The following is a 20,809-nucleotide window of genomic DNA, read 5'->3' as shown; positions in this document are numbered from 1 at the left end:
TCTGTGAACCAGGGGGTGTGCCTTTTAGGGGCCTTTTTCAGTTTTAGCGGTGCTAAGTTATCAATGGCATTAAAGTCAACATTAAACATTAAAGTCGTTGGTAAGTCTATCGATAAGAGTCCACATCATTTTGGAACGCTGCCATTATTGAGTACCAGAGTGAGTTGTGGTTTTAGCAACACTAATTCTACGATTGCTAAAGCATTGGTTATTATCAGAATATTGAAAACTGGTCAGAACTTCAAATTTTATGAGGTAAGGGTCGGCATCACTGTGGTGCACAGAAGTACTTTAAAAGTTGCAACACCCCGAACCAGAACCAGATCAAATGTATTGCCGTTCCGATGTGTGGGTTCATGTATTTCTGTAAGACCACAAATGTCAATTATATTATCGATTATAACGCCATGCTCGGCGGGTCGAAGGGTTATCCTCTGTTCCTTTGTCTGTGCATAAGTAAAGTATTTGTATTATTTTCTCTCAGTGTTAGACATTCCAACACAGGAAGTGAAAATATGACTATTTCAAAACAATTTTGTCACAATGGGTGTCACAGCGCGTCTTCTGCATCAATATCGTCATAGTCGCCAACATCCAGCTGCTGACAAGAGGACACATGATGACAGTGAGACTGGATTCATGACATCAGAACCAACAAGATGTCACCTCTGCAGGCTGGACGAGCTCATTTGGATTTGCGGTGGATGAGGGAGACGTTGTCGTCCTGCGTTTGGAAAATAAATAAGACCTGCTGAGCTTGTCCAGTAAAGTAAACCAGTAAACACCTTTAGCATCATGTTCATGTTAACCAAAACATGATCCGTTTTTACAAAATAACATTTCTGCTTGTGGGTTAATTGTGTTACAATGTTCAATCAGATTAATGATGATGGATTAATCTGCAATAACGTGTTCATTGTGACAGTCCTACTTTTTACCTGAATCCCAGAGTCAGTATGATCAGGATGCCCACGACCACAACAGCAGAACAGAACAGCCTGATGATGTTTATCGTTCTCCAGGACATTCCTACACATGGACATACAGTAGATGTCTTCAGGAGACACAGATGTGATGTGATGTACTCAAGATGTTTATTAGGGTTGTACGGTATACCGGTATTAGTGTAGTACCGCGATACTAATGAATCAATCAATGTTTATTTATATAGCCCCAAATCACAAATGTCTCAAAGGACTGCACAAATCATTACGACTACAACATCCTCGGTAGAACCCACAAAAGGGCAAGGAAAACTTACACCCAGTGGGCAGGGAGAATTCACATTCAGTGGGACGCCAGTGACAATGCTGACTATGAGAAACCTTGGAGAGGACCTCAGATGTGGGCAACCCCCCCCCTCTAGGGGACCGAAAGCAATGGATGTCGAGCGGGTCTAACATGATACTGTGAAAGTTCAATCCATAGTGGCTCCAAGACAGCAGTGAGAGTCCCGTCCACAGGAAACCATCTCAAGCGGATCAGCAGCGTAGAGATGTCCCCAACCGATACAGGCGAGCGGTCCATCCTGGGTCCCGACGAGCGGTCCATCCTGGGTCTCGACTCTGGACAGTCAGTACTTCATCCATGGTCATCGGACCGGACCCCCTCCACAAGGGATGGGGGGACATAGGAGAAAGAAAAGAAGCGGCAGATCAACTGGTCTAAAAAGGAGGTCTATTTAAAGGCTAGAGTATACAGATGAGTTTTAAGATGAGACTTAAATGCTTCTACTGAGGTAGCATCTCGAACTGTTACCGGGAGGGCATTCCAGAGTACTGGAGCCCGAACGGAAAACGCTCTATAGCCCGCAGACTTTTTTTGAGCTCTAGGAATCACTAATAAGCCGGAGTCTTTTGAACGCAGATTTCTTGCCGGGACATACGGTACAATACAATCGGCAAGATAGGCTGGAGCTAGACCGTGTAGTATTTTATACGTAAGTAGTAAAACCTTAAAGTCACATCTTAAGTGCACAGGAAGCCAGTGCAGGTGAGCCAGTACAGGCGTAATGTGATCAAACTTTCTTGTTCTTGTCAAAAGTCTAGCAGCCGCATTTTGTACCAACTGTAATCTTTTAATGCTAGACATGGGGAGACCCGAAAATAATACGTTACAGTAATCGAGACGAGACGTAACAAACGCATGGATAATGATCTCGGCGTCTTTAGTGGACAAAATGGAGCGAATTTTAGCGATATTACGGAGATGAAAGAAGGCCGTTTTAGTAACGCTTTTAATGTGTGACTCAAAGGAGAGAGTTGGGTCGAAGATAATACCCAGATTTTTTACAGAGTCACCTTGTTTTATTATTTGGTTGTCAAATGTTAAAGTTGTATTATTAAATAGAGGTCGGTGTCTAGCAGGACCGATAATCAGCATTTCCGTTTTTTTGGCATTAAGTTGCAAAAAGTTAGCGGACATCCATTGTTTAATTTCATTAAGACACGCTTCCAACTGACTACAGTCCGGCGTGTTGGTCAGCTTTAGGGGCATGTAAAGTTGGGTGTCATCAGCATAACAGTGAAAGCTAATACCGTATTTGCGTATGACGTCACCTAGCGGCAGCATGTAGATGCTGAAGAGTACAGGGCCAAGGACCGAACCCTGGGGAACTCCACACGTTACCTTAACATAGTCCGAGGTCACACTGTTATAGGAGACGCACTGCATCCTATCAGTAAGATAAGAGTTAAACCATGACAGGGCTGAGTCTGACATACCAATTCGTATTTTGATACGCTCTAATAAAATATTATGATCGACGGTATCGAAAGCAGCGCTAAGATCGAGGAGCAGCAACATAGATGACGCATCAGAGTCCATCGTTAGCAATAGATCATAAGTCAATTTTGCGAGGGCTGTCTCAGTCGAGTGATTTGCCCTGAAACCGGATTGAAAGGTTTCACATAGATTGTTAAACGCTAAGTGCTCATTTAGCTGCTCTGCAACAATTTTTTCGAGGATTTTCGAAATAAAGGGAAGGTGAGACACCGGTCGGTAGTTTACCATGAGGTCAGGATCGAGGTTAGGTCTTTTAAGGAGAGGATGAATAACCGCTTTTTTGAATGCAACGGGAACAGTGCCCGAGGAAAGTGATAAGTTTATAATATTTAGCACTGATGGACCTAATAATACAAAAAGCTCCTTGATAAGTTTCCCAGGAAGTGGGTCAAGTAAACATGTTGTTTGTTTTATTCTATTTACACGTTGTAACAATCCTTCTAATGTTATTTCATCAAAACGAGAGAAACTATTTTGGATATTTGCAGTATCCGCCGTATATACAATCATATCTGTGTTACTATAACCCCGTTGTAGCTGGGACGCATTGTCTTTAATCTCCTTTCTAATAAGTTCAATTTTCTTATTAAGAACTTCATGGAGCTACTGGAAGGAGTCTTTAGTGTTCTCGTGAGACGTGTAAAAACGCCAACTCAACACCAAGCCAAACCGGAGTCAATGAAGAGAACGTCGTTGTAAGCTTGACCATTTACTTTTGACAATTCCTTCATAGACAAGATGGTGAAAAACTGAAAAGAACAAGAGACACAACACACAACACACTTATTGCCTCTGTACATATTCGTTTACAATGACATATAAAAATGTAACGGTAATGTCGGAAAATGTCCAGCAGAGGGAGACTCCCGTCTGCCTAAATGACTTGAACACATTGTATCTAGTTCGACAATTATATCTAACATATCGGCACTATTACACTTTTTTAACGTGTCTGACATGTTGTTAACTTATTAAAGACAACTTACGGCATTGCTTCTTCGCCGCTTTGTGTAGGATGGCAACAGAAAGTACTACAGAAGACCACAAAATGTATCTCTAGCTTTCGAACAAATACCGGAAGTCAACCCACAGGAAGTAATTTAGCGGAAGTGACATCATCTAACTGCTGTTTACCGATTATAAAGTACAATAAATATAAACAACTTTAACTCCAAATTAAAGCATTGTAGTTACTAATACAAAATATTATCAAGTAATACAAAAATATTATAATGTAATTACGTAAATAATATTAACAGTTGACTTCAGGACAACACACTCCCCGCCTGGCCTATGTGAGGCCACTAAGGTCACCAAATAACTCTAGTCTTTGGGCAGGAGTAAAACAACTTCTGTTACTGGTCTCAAAAATGTTTTTGGGGTTCCTTGGTCTGTAGTCTTCACTTCGACCTTCCTGACCAAATTGTCGATCCCGGGGAACGTGGCGGTGACCATGGCCATAGGCCAGTAGTTACGTGCAGCTTGCTTGTCCTTGAGGAGAACTAGATCTCCTACTTGAAGGTTTCGCCTTGACATATTCCATTTCTGTCTCTGTTGCAAAGAAGGAAGGTACTCCCTTCTCCATCGGCTCCAAAACTGGTTTGCAAATGCTTGCACTTGCTTCCATTGTTTGGTGTAAAGGTCCCTCTCTGTGAATTCTCCAGGTGGAGGTGGAGCTCCTGCCTTCTATGTTAGGAGCATTGCTGGTGAAAGAATGAAGGGTTGTTGTGGATCTATGGATACAGGCAGAAGTGGTCGTGCATTTATAATTGCAGTGACTTCCGCCATCAGAGTGCAAAGAACTTCATGGGTTATACGAGTCCCATGCTGCAGTAACATTGAATCCAGGATTCTTCTTGCAATCCCGATCATTCGCTCCCAAGAGCCTCCCATGTTGGAAGCGTGTGGTGGGTTGAATTTCCAAATGCACTGCTTTTCACTGAGGAAGTTCTGCACCGCCTTGTTCATTCCAAGCTCTTTGCATGCTCCCGTAAAATTAGTGCCACAATCAGAATGAAGTTGATTTGCTGGACCTCGAAGTGCGAAAAAACGCCTGAGGGCGTTGATACAACTTGAAGTGTCCATAGACTCGATTAACTCGATATGAACAGCTCTCGAACTAAGACAAGTGAACATCATGGCCCACCGCTTGCTCTCTGCTTGTCCTCCTCTGGTACGTCTGGTTAAGACAGACCAGGGTCCAAAGACATCGACTCCCACATACGTAAAAGGAGGGCAGGATTTAAGACGTTCCGGAGGCAAATTAGCCATTTGTTGTTCTTGAACCTTCCCTCGAAGTCTACGACAGATTGTGCATTTGTGAAGAATTGAGTTGATTAAAGACCGTCCACCTAGAATCCACAATCCTGCTGCTCTGATGGCTCCTTCAGTAAAATGACGGCCTTGATGTTTTACTTGCACATGGTGGTGGTGTGTGAGCAACACAGAGATGTGGCTTTTCTTGGGGAGAATTACAGGATTCTTTTCTAAAAGTGTTAGTTCAGAGCACTTTAGTCTACCTCCCACACAAATGAGTCCATCCTCCAATGTTGGGTTGAGTTTCAACAAAGGGCTGTTTCTTGAAACTGGCTTGTTTTCTTGTAAAGCTAAAAGCTCTCCTGAGAAGGCTGCCTTTTGTGCTGCCCTCAGAATAATATATTTAGCTTGGGCAATTTCATCTGCAGTGCGTGGTTGGTGACACTTGTGCCAGCCTTTGCATCCATCTTTTTGATTAGACCGTTTGCATGTTCTTGCGACGTGGATGAGGAATGCTACACCCCTCACCAAGGAAGTGAAAGTGGAAAATCGTTGGAAGCGATCTGGGTTGAGTATCTGACGTTCCAGGTAAGTAGCGCAGGTCTGCACTTGTGGTCGGATTTCAGAGTCGTTATCTGGTCCAATGAGCTCAAATCTTTCACTGGTTTGTGTCATCTTTGCAGATGTCTTTCGCAGGAATGCAGGGCCGATAAACCAAGATGTTTGTCCAAGGCTTGATACAGGTAAAGATCTTGACGCATGATCTGCAGGGTTTTCCTCCGTGCACACATAGTTCCATTGATCGGGATTTGAAGATTGACGAATACGCTGGACTCTGTTATGAACGTAGGTGTAGAAACGTTTTTTCTCATTGCAAATGTATCCAAGCACTACCTTACTGTCTGTGTAGAAGCGAACTTCATCGAACTTGAGGTCCAGCTCATCTTGGATGAGATCTGCCATCTCTACGGCTAGCACAGCAGCACAGAGCTCGAGCCTTGGGATAGTAGGTTCAGACTGGGGTGCCAACTTGGCCTTTCCCATCACAAATCCGACTTCGGCCTCTCCATCTTCTTGGACCACTTTCAGGTAAGCCACAGCACCAAGGGCCTTGCAGGATGCATCTGAAAACACGCACAACTCTGTGAGCACCGCATCGCACAGTGACTTTGCAGTGTACCTGCGTGGAATATGAATCTTGTTTAAGCCCTGAAGAGACTCTTTCCAAGTCTCCCACTTGTTCTTTTTGGCTTCTGGCAGGGGCATGTCCCAGTCTGCTAGCTCGGAGGTAAGTTCTCTGAGAAGGGATCTTCCCTGAATTGTGACAGGTGCGAGCATTCCTAGGGGATCAAAAACACTGTTTACTGTAGACAAAACACCACGTCGAGTGAATGGTTTGTTTGTTGGTGATGCAAAGTATGTAAATGTGTCAGATGTAATCTCCCAGAGCAACCCTAAGCTCCGTTGTGTGGGTGTAAAGTCTCCACTCAAATCTAAGTCTTTGACCACAGGGGCACAATCTTGAGGGGAGAAGGCTTTGGTGACTTCCTCAGAGTTTGATACAAACTTGTGCAAGCGAAGGTTCGACTCGGCAAGTGAACACTTTGTCCTTTGGAGCAGGTCAATGGCCTCACCTTCAGATGGTAGGGATACCAAGCCATCGTCCACATAAAAGTGCCTTTCTACAAACCTGACAGTATCATCTCCGTGCTGCTGTGCACCTTCCCTGATGGCCTTTCGCAGTCCATAGATTGCCACAGCAGGAGATGGTGTGTTGCCAAACACGTGGACCCTCATGCGATACTCAATAACTGGCTTCCTGAGATCATTGTCCTGATGCCACAAGAAACGTAGGAAATTTCGATGATCTTCATGCACCAAAAAACAATGAAACATCTGCTGGATATCTGCCATAATCGCAACTCTTTCCTTCCGGAAGCGCAGAAGAACGCCCAGCAAGGAGTTGTTGAGGTCGGGTCCAGAGAGTAGCACGTCATTTAGGGAAATACCTGCGTGTTGGGCGCTAGAGTCAAAAACGACTCTGATCTGGTCAGGTTTTCGTGGGTGGTATACGCCAAAGGATGGCAAATACCAGCACTCTTCATCTTTCCTCAATGGCGGCGCTACCTCTGCATGCTTGTGGGTAATGAGCTTTTCTATGAATGTGACATACTGTTCCTGCATTTCCGGTTTCCTTTGGAGGGTTCGTTGAAGTGACATGAACCGCTTGATTGCCTGGGCCTTATTGTTTGGCAAACGTTGACGTGGTTCCTTAAATGGGAGTGGAGCGACCCAATTGTTGGATCCATCTCTGTAGGTTTGAATGTCCATGATCTTTAGAAAGAGGAGGTCATCCATTGATGGAGCAGGTTTGTTGTCATGTTCAGTTTGGTTGAAAACTGTCGATCCCAGCATCCTTTCTTGTGATTTGCAGGACTGGTTGAAGGTTTGTTGCTTCTTAACACACATGACGCTGGTGCAGGGTAGAAGGATGGAATGACGTCCATTTTCCCATACGTTTGTTTTCATTGAATTAATTGTTGGTTTGTGTGTATTGCCTAAACACACTTCTCCCATCACCACCCAGCCTAAATCCAGACGTTGTGCAAAAGGAGCGTCGTGTGGTCCATTTACTTGCTGTCTGACCTTGTGTGCCCTGATTACATCTCTTCCAAGGAGCAGAAGTATCTGTGCATCTGGGTCGAATTCTGGGATGTGTTTGGCAATGTGATGGAGATGGGGTTGATGCAAAACTGCAGTTGGTGTTGGGATCTCATTCCGATTATTTGGAATCTCTTGACACTCGAGGAGTGTTGGAAGTGAGATGAGAACTTTACCATCTAGGGACTCAATCTGGAAACCCTCAGCCTCCCTACCGTGTGCTTCTACAAGGCCAGAACAAGTTCTGAGATGATAAGTGATTGGTTTGCTGTCCACATTGAACATTTTAAACAATTCTGGTCTTGCCAATGATCGATTACTTTGGTCATCCAAAATTACGTAGGCTTTGATGGCCTTGTCCTTGAAGTCTTTATGGTACATTTTAGTAAGGCATATTTTTGAGCATGAGCGCCCCCACTGACCTTGACCGCAAACATCTGTACAGCTCGTGCTAACATCAGGCATGTTATACTGTTCTTCTCTGTTATACTGTTCTTCTCCCTCCCCGCCATCCTCTTTAAGGGATGGAGGAGCCTTGGCCATTTGAGAGGATTGACCAGGATGCATTGCTGCCTCATGATGAGTGCTTCCACATTCATAACACTTTACAGAAGACTGGCATTGTTTGGCGAGATGTGAAACTGAGGAACAACATTTAAAACATATCCCTTTTTCCTTCAAAAAGGCCTTTCTATCATCCAGGGATTTGTTTCGGAATGTCCTGCATCTCTTAAGGGGGTGTGGTTTGTTGTGTAGAGGACAACATTCATTGGGGTCACTATTGGTTGTTAAAATGTCTGTTTTGTGCACTGTGATGGGTCTGTTGGAGTTAAAACCTTTTGTAATGTGTTTGTCAAGGTTAGCAGTTGTATTGTACTGGTAGGTGAAACTGGGGTCATTTCGTTTCTTTGCCTCGGAGCACACAAAAACACAGAAGTAGTGGAAGGGAGGGAAGCAACCGTTATTATGTTCTTTGTACAAAAACCCAGAAGATGTCCATTTTTCCTGAAGGCTATAAGGAAGCTTGTCCACAATCGGCCTAATTCCACGTGACGTATCCAGATAGGACAAGCCGGTGACATAGCCGTCCTCTTTGAAACCTTGAATTTCCATGAGCAAATCTCCCAGTTCGCGTAGCCTAGCGTTGTCCTTATTAGAAATTTTGGGGAAATTGTCCAGCCGATCAAATAGTGATTTTTCAATGATTTCAGGGGCAGCATAACAGTCACGTAGTCTCTCCCATGCTTTGTGTAGAGCCAGTTCTGGATGGTTTACATACATTGAGCGGATGCGTCTCACATGTTCTCCAGACTCCTTACCAAGCCACTTTGTCATGAGGTCTAGTTCTTGGGTTGTTGTGAGGTGAGCACCGCTGACCGCTGTAGTGAATGACGACTCCCATGCGCGATAATCTTCTGGTTTATCAGCGAAGTAGTACAGTCCTGAGGTGATGAGATCTCGTGTTGCCAAATAGTGGGCCAATGGTTCCACTGAAGACGGTATGCCGGCTTGTGGAACCTGTCGGGGAACATAAGGCGGAGCATGTATGTTTGGGCCAGATTGTCTTTTTTCTTCGAAGTTTGTCGTGGCTTTAACTGGTTTATTTAAGTTTGGTGTGGATAAGTGAGATCCTTTATCGCTCTTAAAGTTTGTTCTATTAGGACTGGGTTGCATATATGGAGTATTTTCATCCAGATGCCAGGTGTTGATGGTAGCTTGTGTTAACGGATACGGTTGCTTGTCTATTGCTGGACACAAGGCAGCTGGAGATGACAACTGCTGTTGAAGGTCGATCTGTGATTGAACATATTCACTTGTGCGTTCAATTTTTGCCTTTTCTGATTCAGTTTTCCTGTCATCGCCAGTGGATTGTGCTCCCGAAGCTTCCTCCAATACTTGAGCTTCCGCCTCAGCTGCGTCTGCTTCTCGTTGTAATGTCAGCACTTCTAATTCTGTGGTTATTCTCGTTGTTTCCAATTGATTATGAGCCTTTTCTAGTTTTAGCTTAGCTTCTTCCAGTTTAAGCTTAGCTTCTTGGCTTGCGTACGACGCTCGTACTTTCGCGGCTTCTGCTTTAGCTCTAACAAGAGCTGCGCTTGCTGTGGATACTGACGTTTTGCTGCTTCCACTGTGACTAGTTGCCATGTTGATACTTTAGGGCAGCCGGAACGTGCCTTTTTCACTTTAGTGTTCTCGTGAGACGTGTAAAAACGCCAACTCAACACCAAGCCAAACCGGAGTCAATGAAGAGAACGTCGTTGTAAGCTTGACCATTTACTTTTGACAATTCCTTCATAGACAAGATGGTGAAAAACTGAAAAGAACAAGAGACACAACACACAACACACTTATTGCCTCTGTACATATTCGTTTACAATGACATATAAAAATGTAACGGTAATGTCGGAAAATGTCCAGCAGAGGGAGACTCCCGTCTGCCTAAATGACTTGAACACATTGTATCTAGTTCGACAATTATATTTAACATATCGGCACTATTACACTTTTTTAACGTGTCTGACATGTTGTTAACTTATTAAAGACAACTTACGGCATTGCTTCTTCGCCGCTTTGTGTAGGATGGCAACAGAAAGTACTACAGAAGACCACAAAATGTATCTCTAGCTTTCGAACAAATACCGGAAGTCAACCCACAGGAAGTAATTTAGCGGAAGTGACATCATCTAACTGCTGTTTACCGATTATAAAGTACAATAAATATAAACAACTTTAACTCCAAATTAAAGCATTGTAGTTACTAATACAAAATATTATCAAGTAATACAAAAATATTATAATGTAATTACGTAAATAATATTAACAGTTGACTTCAGGACAACACAGAGTCCCTTGTTGGGTTAGCGATGCTACTGTACTAAACAAAAATTTTGGATCGTTTTTATTAATGCGGATGAGATTTGAGTAATAATTAGTTTTAGCTAAGGTAAGCATGCGTTTATAAGTTATTAAACTATCACTCCATGCTTGATGGTGCACCTCAAGTTTAGTCGTGCGCCATTTGCGTTCCAGCTTTCTACATAATAATTTCTGAGCTCTAGTTTCTTCAGTAAACCATGGCGTACGCCTTTTTGGAGCCTTTTTTAACTTCAGCGGTGCTATACTATCAATGGTTTCGCGCAGGGCGTCGTTAAAGTTGTTAGTGAGGTTATCAATAGAGCCCACATACTTTGGGAACGGTGCCATTACCGAGGGCAGTAGGTCCGCAAGAGTCGTCGTTGTGGCAGCATTAATGTTGCGGCTGCTATAGCAGTTATTATTATTATTAGCTTGCCGAACATGAGTCTGAACTTCGAATTTTATAAGGTAATGATCGGACATTACTTTAGTATACGGGAGTATCATAACTTTGGAAACGGTGATACCATATTCGGTACTGTACCGCCTTTAAAAAGTACCGGTCCCCATGCCTCCATGCCATGCACACATAAACATGTTACATATGATCACGAAAACTTGCAACAGAGGAGGGGGAATTGGGACCCCGGATGTCGACTGCTGCTACAAACCGCTGCCTGCCGTCCGTCACCCCAAGGGGAATCAAGCGGTGGTGAAGGCGTGGGGTAGGGCAGGGTGTGTTTGTGTGCATATGCCCATTGTCTTGGGTGTGTTGATGTAGTGTTCATAGGCCTGGGGCCGGTCTACATGCAAGCGAAAGTTCGACTCCAGATGTCGTTGAGGAGGGAGGAAGGTCAAAAGCGTTTGAGGAGTCCTTGGGGGGGATGTTTTCAGAACAGCCTGCTCCTGTTGTTGAATCAAAGCCATTCGAGGGAGTCAAATTGTAGATTCGGATTTGGTTTTCCCGCAAACAGACATTACAATGGCCTGTCTGTTTCATCATATCCAATTTTTCCCTGTCAACCAGCTTTTCCATGATGTGATCCGTCTTTTGATTCAGTTCAGAAATCGCCCCAGACTGTGATCCCACAGCCCGGCCCAATCCTTCCATTGCGACAAACAGCTTTTGGGTTCCTTGAGTGGCTGCCATCGTCTTACAAATTTGACGATACACCAGAGCAATGCCCAGCCCAATCAGAAGGTGCCCCGCGATCACGGTTCCAAATAGGTAGATGTCTTCCACGTCCTCGATGGAAAGAACTGAGAGGCACATGATTCTCCATTTATCCCAGGAATCTCTCACGTACCCCGCAGCAATGGTTCCATCAGGGCAGTCTGGTTAACCAGAACATCTTTTCCTCGTCGAAAAGATTTGGTCAATTGAGTCGAGAGTCCAGCTGATCATTTCCATGTCTGATGTTTAGATTTGGAGATCAGCGCAAAGAAAGATGCTTAAAAAAAGTGTAGACAGGACGAAACAAAGACAGCAAGCAGGGAGAAGAAGGGAGGCGGAAAAAATGTGACCGCCCTCATCAGTAGCTAATGTCTGTCCGCAGTCAGCAGGGTTGTAAGTACTTCAAAATCACTAATTCTTGTCTCCATTGAGACATATCAAGTACATTTATTTCAATTATCCCCCCTCTAGGACGAGTGATAGCTATACATTCTTCCGATAGCTACCGTGCACAGCGCAGCACATCACAGTGAAGTGGCCTATAATTGATAAAGTCAGGATAGGTCTTGATCATTGACCGGAAAGACCAACATCTTTACTTCGAACATTCTACTCACAAGAAAACAAAGGGCATAATTAGTCAACAGCCATACATGTCACACTGAGAGTGGTCGTATGAACAACGCCAACACGGTCATAAACATGTGCCATATAGTGAGACCGCACTAAACAACAACGACAACCACATTTTGGGAGAACGTTTGCACCGCAACACAACATAAACACCACCGAACAAGTTCCCAGAATTCCCTGCATTGATTGATTGATTGAAACTTTTATGAGTAGATTGCATAGTACAGTACATATTCCGTACAATCGACCACTAAAATGGTAACACCCGAAGAAGTTTTTCAACTTGTTTAAGTCGGAGTCCACGTTAATCAATTCATGGTACAAATATATACTATCAGCATAATGCAGTCATCATACAAGTTAATCATCATAGTATATACATTGAATTATTTACATTATTTACAATCCGGGGGTTTTAGTTTTGGTTGAAATCAGTAGTTCAGTCATCAACAATTGCACCGTCGGAGAAATGGACATTGAAACAGTGTAGGTCTGACTTGGTAGGATATGTACAGCGAGTGGTGAACATAGTGAGTTCAGAAAACATAAGAACAAGTATATACATTTGATTATTTACTTTTGATTATTTACAATCCGCAGAAGTGGGATGTGGAGGAGGGAGGGTGTTCGTCTAGGGTTGAAGTTGCCTGGAGGTGTTGTTTTAGTGCGGTTTTGAAGGAGGATAGAGATGCACTTTCTTTTACACCTGTTGGGAGTGCATTCCATATAGAAAAAGAAACCTTGTTTGATCGGAATCTGGGTTTAACGTGGTTTGTGGAGCTCCCCCTGGTGTTGTGGTTATGGCGGTCATTTACGTTCTGGAAGTAGTTTGACATGTACTTCGGTATCAGGGAGGTGTAGCGGAAATGATAGACTAGGCTCAGTGCAAGTTGTTTGACTCTGTCCTCCATCCTGAGCCAGCCCAGTTTGGAGAAGTGGGTGGGAGTGAGGTGTGATCTGGGGTGGAGGTCTCTCTCACCTTTGTTCATGGCCAAGTTGGGGTAGTTGCAGGCTTTAAGCGCCTGCCTTATATGGTTCGCCTGCTCCTCTTTGTCTTGGTTGTCTGTGATGACCTTAGTGTGGTCATATAGGGTACGGAATAGTGATAGTTTGTGTGTTGTGGAGTGCTCTGATGTCCATGGCTTTTGGTATATTTTAATCTTGATGCTAGCTGGTACCTAAACTAGACCTCCATGTTGGATTGAGTCGATGTCAATTGAGTACTCACCTTGGTATTTACGTTGGACGTTTATGACGACTGATGAAGAGTTGACACGTCCATGTTTATTCTCATACATGCAGTGGAATGTTCCAGCATCTTCAAGTCAGATGGAGGTAAAACTGTAATGGTTCTGTGTTTTTTGGGTTAGAGTTTGGTTGTCCTTGTACCAGGTGTAGCTGGCGGCCGGGTTAGCATCGCTGCTTCAGGTCAGATTAACCAACTGTCCCTTAACATTGACATAAAACGGACTGACGGACAAAGAGGACCATCTTGGAAGATCTGAGGGACAGGACGTTGTCCTCATCAGTGTCACCACATATATCAAAGATATGTACTCACGTTGGACGTCAATGCGAACGGGTTCTGATGTCTTCTTCCCCAGCTGGTTCTCCACAGTACACCAATACTCTGCTGAGTCTGAAGACTTGATGGACTTGAAGACCAGTTGTCGACCCTTACTGAGGACTTCATCATCTGAAAACACATTCTTCTCATTGGACCAGCAGTAATCAACTGTTGCTGAGGAATTGTCAAAGTTGTCGATGTCGCAGGTCAGTGTCAGGGGACGACCCTCCAATATGTCACCAGCATGACTCAGAGACACTGAGGGTCTTTTCAGAACATCTGGAGGAAGAACAAATATGTTTAAAAAAAAAACACCTTCTTCTTCTTTTCAGCACAGACAAAACATGAGTCAGTAAAGCAGCAGCAGACCTCCACCAAGGCGCCAGCGCACATTACACTTGACAGTGCATCACAGTACACATGCAGCGCCATCTGCTGGATCTGGTGGCTCACTGCCTCACTTTGCACTAATGCCAGACCACAGGGGGACCCCAAAGGCCAAACATACACGCATGATGTACGTATAATATCTGTGTAATATACATACTTCACACAGAAAACTTCTCATTTAATTAATATCTATTCATAGAAATACAACATGTAATTGTTTTATTCAAACATTTAGTGTGATCCAATGAAAGGTTCATGTCTCATAATATTTAAAGTGTTGTTTTCCTGCCGACTCTCCCTGTCCGTCACAGCGCCCTATGAAGTCTACCTAGCAACAAGTGCGACGTAAGCAGGAATAAAAACAAATGTGTTGACTGGTTGCTGCTTCTGCCAGCTGGCTAAACGTGTTCATCAGCTGGGAGGTCATTGCAATTTGTTTGTGTTGTTTAGGACTTTGTAGTTGGAATAGAAACAAGAAATATTTGTGTTTTTCCAGAAGAAAGAAGCACTCACACAGGCGAGGAGAGATGCTGATATGTTGATGTTGTTGTGCAGCACAGGTGATGTAGTCTCCAGGTGACAAGGTGAATTCTCCTTTGGTTCCAGACTTTATATTCACTCCATTCTTCTGCCACACAAAAGACAAAGGAGCTTCTGGAAGGCAGCTTGTGTGACACAACATTTGTGCAACAAGGTGAGAATCTTCAACTCTGACTGACATCACCTGCACCTGCACAGCTGGAGGCCAGAGGAGCAAACATGAAAGATGTCATATTAATATTGATTGGAGATGCAAGTCACACAACATACACACATGACTGCTTCATCTGGAACACCACTGTCCAAAGTCCAGTTTGCAGCCCACAGCCTTCTTGTGATTGGCTGCTGACTTACCGTATTTCCTTGAATTGGCGCAGGGCATATAGTATGTGCCTGCCTTGAATTACTGCCGGGTCAAACTCGCTTTGCGAAATAATTAGCACATGCTTAGTATTACCGCCGGGTCAAACTTGTGACGTCAAAATGGAGGAGGCTGATTTCAATACCGGTAATTTTAAGATTAAGAGCTATTCAGTAGGATTTAAGGTCCAAGCTATTGAATACCGGTATGCTAAAAAGAACAGTAAGCGGCTATGTTTTATTAATATAGCTGTGGAGAGTTGGAGCCGACTGTCCGACAGACAGGCAGGGCATGCTGGAGCCCGGCCCAAGATGGCGGCGAGGAGGCGGCATCGGCGAGCGATTGAAAAATAAACAGAGACAAACTGATCAAGCCATGTCCTTCCTTGGTGTTCCTGTGAACCCACAAGACGACGGCTTCAGACCGTCCGTCACAATACCATAGCTGCGTGTGTCAAATATGAGTCATTAAATGACTCCCGCCTCCTGGTGGCAGAGGGTGCTAGTGATCCTTCTTGCGACTACTTGGCTGCAGAAGAAGTGAAAAATGAGTGACGTGAATTGTGCTGGGACGGATATGACCAACGAGTGCGCGACGGAACTTTTAGGATGTAACACTCCTATGCTGGCTATGTAAACAACCGGGCTGAAATAAAACATGTTCCAGTCCTAAATACCCAGTGTATTATTTATACAATAACACTTCCTGGTGGCAGCGGTGGGATGAAGGGATCACCCACGGAGCAGAACGGGAGGGGGAGTTGTCCGAGGGTAATTCTGCCGTCGCCCCCGCACTTGAGGAGCCGAGCTAACGGAAAGCAGCGGTCTGATAGCAGTTTTCTAAACTGGACTTTGAATCGAAGCAGGAGGTAATAAAGGAAGATCTCCATCGAGACAGAGAGACTTTTAATACTGAATAAAGATAAGGAAGACTTTTATAAACACGTTATCAATGCTTTTAATCAGAAGGAGCTGTGCATGGACTTCATTTATAAGGTAAGACCATAATAACGTTCTTTTTATTAAATGTGCTTTTCATGATTGTATCCTTACATCACACTCATATTTTTACTGCATGCCTTTGGTAAGTGCCGGAGTGACAAGAGGTTTTAAATTAATTAGCGCCCCGGTGGCAATTCAAGGAAATACAGTATTTCAAAGTAAAATTACATCTGACCCGCATTCAAACACTAGAAAAGATTAGTGACTTGGCAAAACAATCAAACATAATGTAATATACAGTATTGTACATATTATATCTATTTTGTAATCTAATCCAAAGTATTCATTGTAATATAGTTGTATTATTGGGCATGTTTGGTCAGGTGTGTTCATACCTGTGACTGTCAAGGTGCTTCCAGATAAAATACTCCTCCATTCAAAACCATCATCAGTGGTGAATTTGAAGCGGTACTCGGCAGAATCACTCTGCCTCACATCTTTTATTCTCAGTGTGCTTGTTTTATAAGACTCTGAAGGTAACTCAAGACGACCTTCACACTGAGGGTCTGACCGCAAATCTTCAGTCATGGAGGGGTTCCTCCGGTGACTAGAATCTGTACGGTACCAGAATTTTGTCAGGGTATTTCCATAGCTCGTGTATTCACAGGTAATGTCCACTGATGATCCTTGGATGGCACAGATGTGTCTCTTGTGGTAAACCACCTTCTTACATAACCAGTACCACACACCTGAAAGACAGAAGAAGCATTGAGCTGAGTCAGCACAAAGTTACATGTGACGTGCAGCAGAAGACTGAAGAGTCCACTCACACTCTGGAGGAGACACAGCTTGCTCGTGTCCTCTCACAGCACAGGAGTAACTGTTTTTGTACACATACTCTACTGAGTACACTTGGGACTTTGCATTTGGGATTCCCTCTCCATTCTTATACCAGACGTATGAAGAAGGAGACCTAGGACTGCAGGTGTCGCTGACACACTTCAGATCATACCAATGTTTGCGATCTTCAATCCTGGTACTTGAGGGCACTTTTACTTTCAGATCTGGAATGAAAGGAGAACATAAACAATTTCAAAACAAAAGTCCTAATCTCCACTTCCACCGAAGGCAGTACAGTTTGGATCAGTTTCTGTTCTCATAAGTTGTGAAGGGTACTAAAATAACTGGTCAGGGTACCAAGTACAGTTGCAGTAAGTCAGACTCAGTGCAGACTCAGACTCAGCAAATGGTCATTTCCAGAATGTGAAGAAGAGCAAAAAGAAGATGTCACTGTGGTTGGCCCCGCCTACTCACAGCAGACAATCAGCACTTGGACTTCCTGACCTCAAACTAGACTGAGCTTGGTGGAAATGTGTTTTATGGAAAGCAGTACCAGTGACGGTCACTTTGACACCAGGCGTGACGATGAAGTCTCCTCTGGAATGGTCAGTTGTGAATCTGAACGTGTACTCGTCACTCCGTCTCACGTCTGCGATGGTCAGACTGCAGATGTTGCCATGACACTCAGACTGCACACCACCAAAGTACTCAGGGTCCAGTCTCAGATCTTTCTTTGGATCTTTGGTGAACCAAAATGTTTCCTTGACCATGATCTCACGCCCGCCTTCTGTGGGCGGGAACTCAAAGTCGCACCGAAGCTTTACAGTGGATCCTTTAAATGCACAGATCTCCTTCTCAGTATAGGTCCCCCCCCACTCAGCACTGAGCAGCCCTGAAACACACAACATCACAAGTTTTTCATCAAATACTTCATCAAGTACTTCACACATCACAACTAACAATTATTTCATGAATTCTCTCAGGGAATTCCATCGATCACAACTGGACTGTTTGGTTTGTCTTAGACTTTTCACCTTTCATCCAAACAGACTTCATCAGTTCATGATCATAAACTAAGATTGGTCTGATCTAGTCTTAGACTATGATTGGTCTGATCTAGTCTTAGACTATGATTGGTCAGATCGAGTCTTCGACTTAGATTGGTCAGATCGAGTCTTCGACTTAGAGTGGTCAGATGTAGTCTTAGACTCTGTTGGAGCCACTATGGATTGAACTTTCACAGTATCATGTTAGACCCGCTCGACATCCATTGCTTTCGGTCCCCTAGAGGGGTGGGGTGGGCGGGGGGGGAATGGGGGTTGCCCATTTCTGAGGTCCTCTCCAAGGTTTCTCATAGTCGGCATTGTCACTGGCGTCCCACTGGATGTGAATTCTCCCTGCCCACTGGGTGTGAGTTTTCCTTGCCCTTTTGTGGGTTCTTCCGAGGATGTCGTAGTCGTAATGGTTCGTACAGTCCTTTGAGACATTTGTGATTTGGGGCTATACTGTATAAATAAACATTGATTGATTGATTGATTAGTCAGATTTAGTCTTAGACTTAGGTTGGTCTGATCTCGTCTTGTAATTTGATTAGTCTGATCTAGTCTTGTACTTTGATTAGTCTGATCCAGTCTTCGACTTTGATTGGTCAGATTTAGTCTCAGACTTAGATTGTTCAGATCTAGTCATAGACTTAGATTGGTAAAATCTAGTCTAGCAGCTGGTGCCAAACCCCCAAATATTTACAATCCAAAACCAGGAAGGTGTTCCTGGGCAAGGATGGTTTTGCCCTATTGTAGTGATAAAAACAACTGTTTTGATGCAATGGAGCAATTCTAACAGTCAAAGCCAACGACAGTATTTGAAGTGTAATTTCCCCTCATTAGCATCCAGGTATTGTGTGGCAGAACGACTGCTGTGGTTCGACTACTACCAGTCCTAAATATTCTGAATCCCCGTGTTAGCATTCCATCCATCCATCCATTTTCTACCGCTTATTCCCTTTCGGGGTCGCGGGGGGCGCTGGCGCCTATCTCAGCTACAATCGGGCGGAAGGCGGGGTACACCCTGGACAAGTCGCCACCTCATCACAGGGCCAACACAGATAGACAGACAACATTCACACTCACATTCACACACTAGGGCCAATTTAGTGTTGCCAATCAACCTATCCCCAGGTGCATTCCATTCAGTTGTAAACAAATGGCACAAATGTCACCTTCTGTTATTTGTTTTTTGTTGGAGGCTAAATTGCGGAGTCTTTTAGGAATAGTTCAAAGGACGGTGTTGTATGTGAGAGATCTAGCCGCTGGACTAGATCTAAGACTAGATCCGACCTGCCTAAGTCTATGAGTATGAACTGATGAAATCTACTTCTAAGACAAACCAAACAGTCCAGTTGTGATGGATTGAGATGACAATGACCTGGATGAATGACAACAACCATTGACATGTAATGAATTCTATTTTAAAGATTAGTCGACTAATCCGATTATTTAGTGTAAACATATTCAGTGGTTCTAATTCAGCCAAAGGCCTTAAGAGTTGTGTCATATTTTAGGCATGTGCTAACTGACAATAAAGATGACTACTTCATTCAGAATCATTTATTAATACTTTAACCGTGCTTCTTATCGGGCTGTTACAAAAATAATGTACTTAGTACATGTAAATGTACATAACTTAAAAAATACCTCTTTCTATAAAAATGTAATAATACGGATAAAGACATCACGTAATAAAAAATCTGATAGGCTGATATTATTTATGAACAAAAACACAAATATACTCGTCGTTAAATATGTAGATCTAGAACCCAGAATATTTTTTTATGAGATATTCCAAATTGAATGATGGCGTCGCGTTCACACTCCAACACTGTTTTACCTAGCATAGTGAATATTGTCTGGGCTGTTCTCCTGATGCTTCAGTAAAACTAGATAATATTTCTACTCTGTCTTGATGGTCCTTCTTACTCAGCATATATGTCATCGAAAGAACTTGGGATTGACCAGTGACTTAAATTCCCTGGGAGGAAAAGCTGGTCAGACGCAACAGTAGCTTTTGAAAATGTTGAGCACATTTAAAATTAACACGATAATTTATGTATAAATATATATATATTTGCCCCGAAAGAAAATGTTTGCCTTGGTGCTCAAAAATATGAGCCCTTCCTTAAGGCATGTGTATATATATATATATATATACATATATATGTATATATATATATATATATATATATATATATATATATACATATATATATATATATATATTTAATATGAACATTTGCTTCTTTCCTCCACGCCTGTTGGCCGCTTAACACTTGATTCCAATGACTGAGAAGATGTTGACTATCTCAGGAAGTGTGTGAGCACAATTCTCAACTTGCACGTCAAAAAGTCCACTTCAGAGCAGACGCAACATGAATTAGCTTGAAAGTTTGTCCTTTTATAGTTTCTTTTCCTTCATGAATTATGTTAATTAAGAATGTTTCACTGAAAAATTGCACATTTAGCTGACATTACTGGTAAAAAAATAAATATATACATGCAGAGAGTCTATGTAGGAAAGCAATGTTTTATCAATCAGAGTCAGGAATTTAACCAAATCAAAAAGTAGATGTTTAGTACCTGGCATGCAGAGAAGGAGGACCACCAACCCGGTCTTCAGACTCATATTGGAGTAAGTGAACAAGTAGAAATGTGTGCGTCCACAGGTCGCAAGAAGGAAGTGGTCATGATGTTCAATAAGATAAAGAAGAAGAAGTGGCCTTCTTCTTCTTTATCTTATTGACATGCAGGAAT

The 20,809-nt window shown here is 43.2% G+C and overlaps 2 protein-coding genes across 3 annotated transcripts in view; both read right to left on the bottom strand.

Annotated features, from left to right (window-relative positions):
* LOC133561645 (uncharacterized) overlaps positions 1-20,804 on the bottom strand; it is a 30,987-nt gene extending 10,183 nt beyond the window's left edge. The window contains exons 1-9 of the mRNA XM_061915106.1: positions 20,636-20,804; positions 17,557-17,895; positions 16,994-17,227; positions 16,559-16,912; positions 14,835-15,059; positions 13,926-14,210; positions 939-1,029; positions 667-724; positions 555-601 (exon numbers count right to left, since the gene is read on the bottom strand). Of these exons, the coding sequence (XP_061771090.1) occupies positions 555-601; positions 667-724; positions 939-1,029; positions 13,926-14,210; positions 14,835-15,059; positions 16,559-16,912; positions 16,994-17,227; positions 17,557-17,895; positions 20,636-20,681 (1,679 nt within the window). The 5' untranslated portion in view covers positions 20,682-20,804. The remainder of the gene's footprint in view (positions 1-554; positions 602-666; positions 725-938; positions 1,030-13,925; positions 14,211-14,834; positions 15,060-16,558; positions 16,913-16,993; positions 17,228-17,556; positions 17,896-20,635) is intronic.
* Positions 3,478-10,537, bottom strand: LOC133561600 (uncharacterized). 2 transcript variants are annotated; one of them, XR_009808739.1, is made up of 3 exons: positions 10,253-10,537; positions 3,771-10,015; positions 3,478-3,533 (listed from the first exon to the last, which is right to left on the bottom strand). XR_009808739.1 is itself a non-coding variant. In XM_061915003.1 (2 exons), exon 2 carries the CDS (start codon positions 9,844-9,846, stop codon positions 4,471-4,473), a length of 5,376 nt encoding a protein of 1,791 aa, XP_061770987.1. In that variant the 5' UTR covers positions 9,847-10,015; positions 10,253-10,537; the 3' UTR covers positions 3,478-4,470. The 2 variants fall into 2 exon arrangements, 1 of the variants encoding a protein (XP_061770987.1); XM_061915003.1 differs by having other exon boundaries at positions 3,478-10,015.
* Positions 20,805-20,809: the final 5 nt, after the last annotated feature.

The sequence above is a fragment of the Nerophis ophidion genome, linkage group LG01 (assembly GCF_033978795.1).
Source record: "Nerophis ophidion isolate RoL-2023_Sa linkage group LG01, RoL_Noph_v1.0, whole genome shotgun sequence".
Classification (NCBI taxonomy): domain Eukaryota; kingdom Metazoa; phylum Chordata; class Actinopteri; order Syngnathiformes; family Syngnathidae; genus Nerophis; species Nerophis ophidion.
The sequence above is the reverse complement of the archived record's forward strand: the minus strand, read 5'-3'. Positions and strand labels throughout refer to the sequence as shown.

Bases quoted from the DNA above. Each gene is read 5' to 3' on its own strand.
- LOC133561600 (XM_061915003.1), bottom strand. From the start codon at position 9,846: ATGGCAACTAGTCACAGTGGAAGCAGCAAAACGTCAGTATCCACAGCA.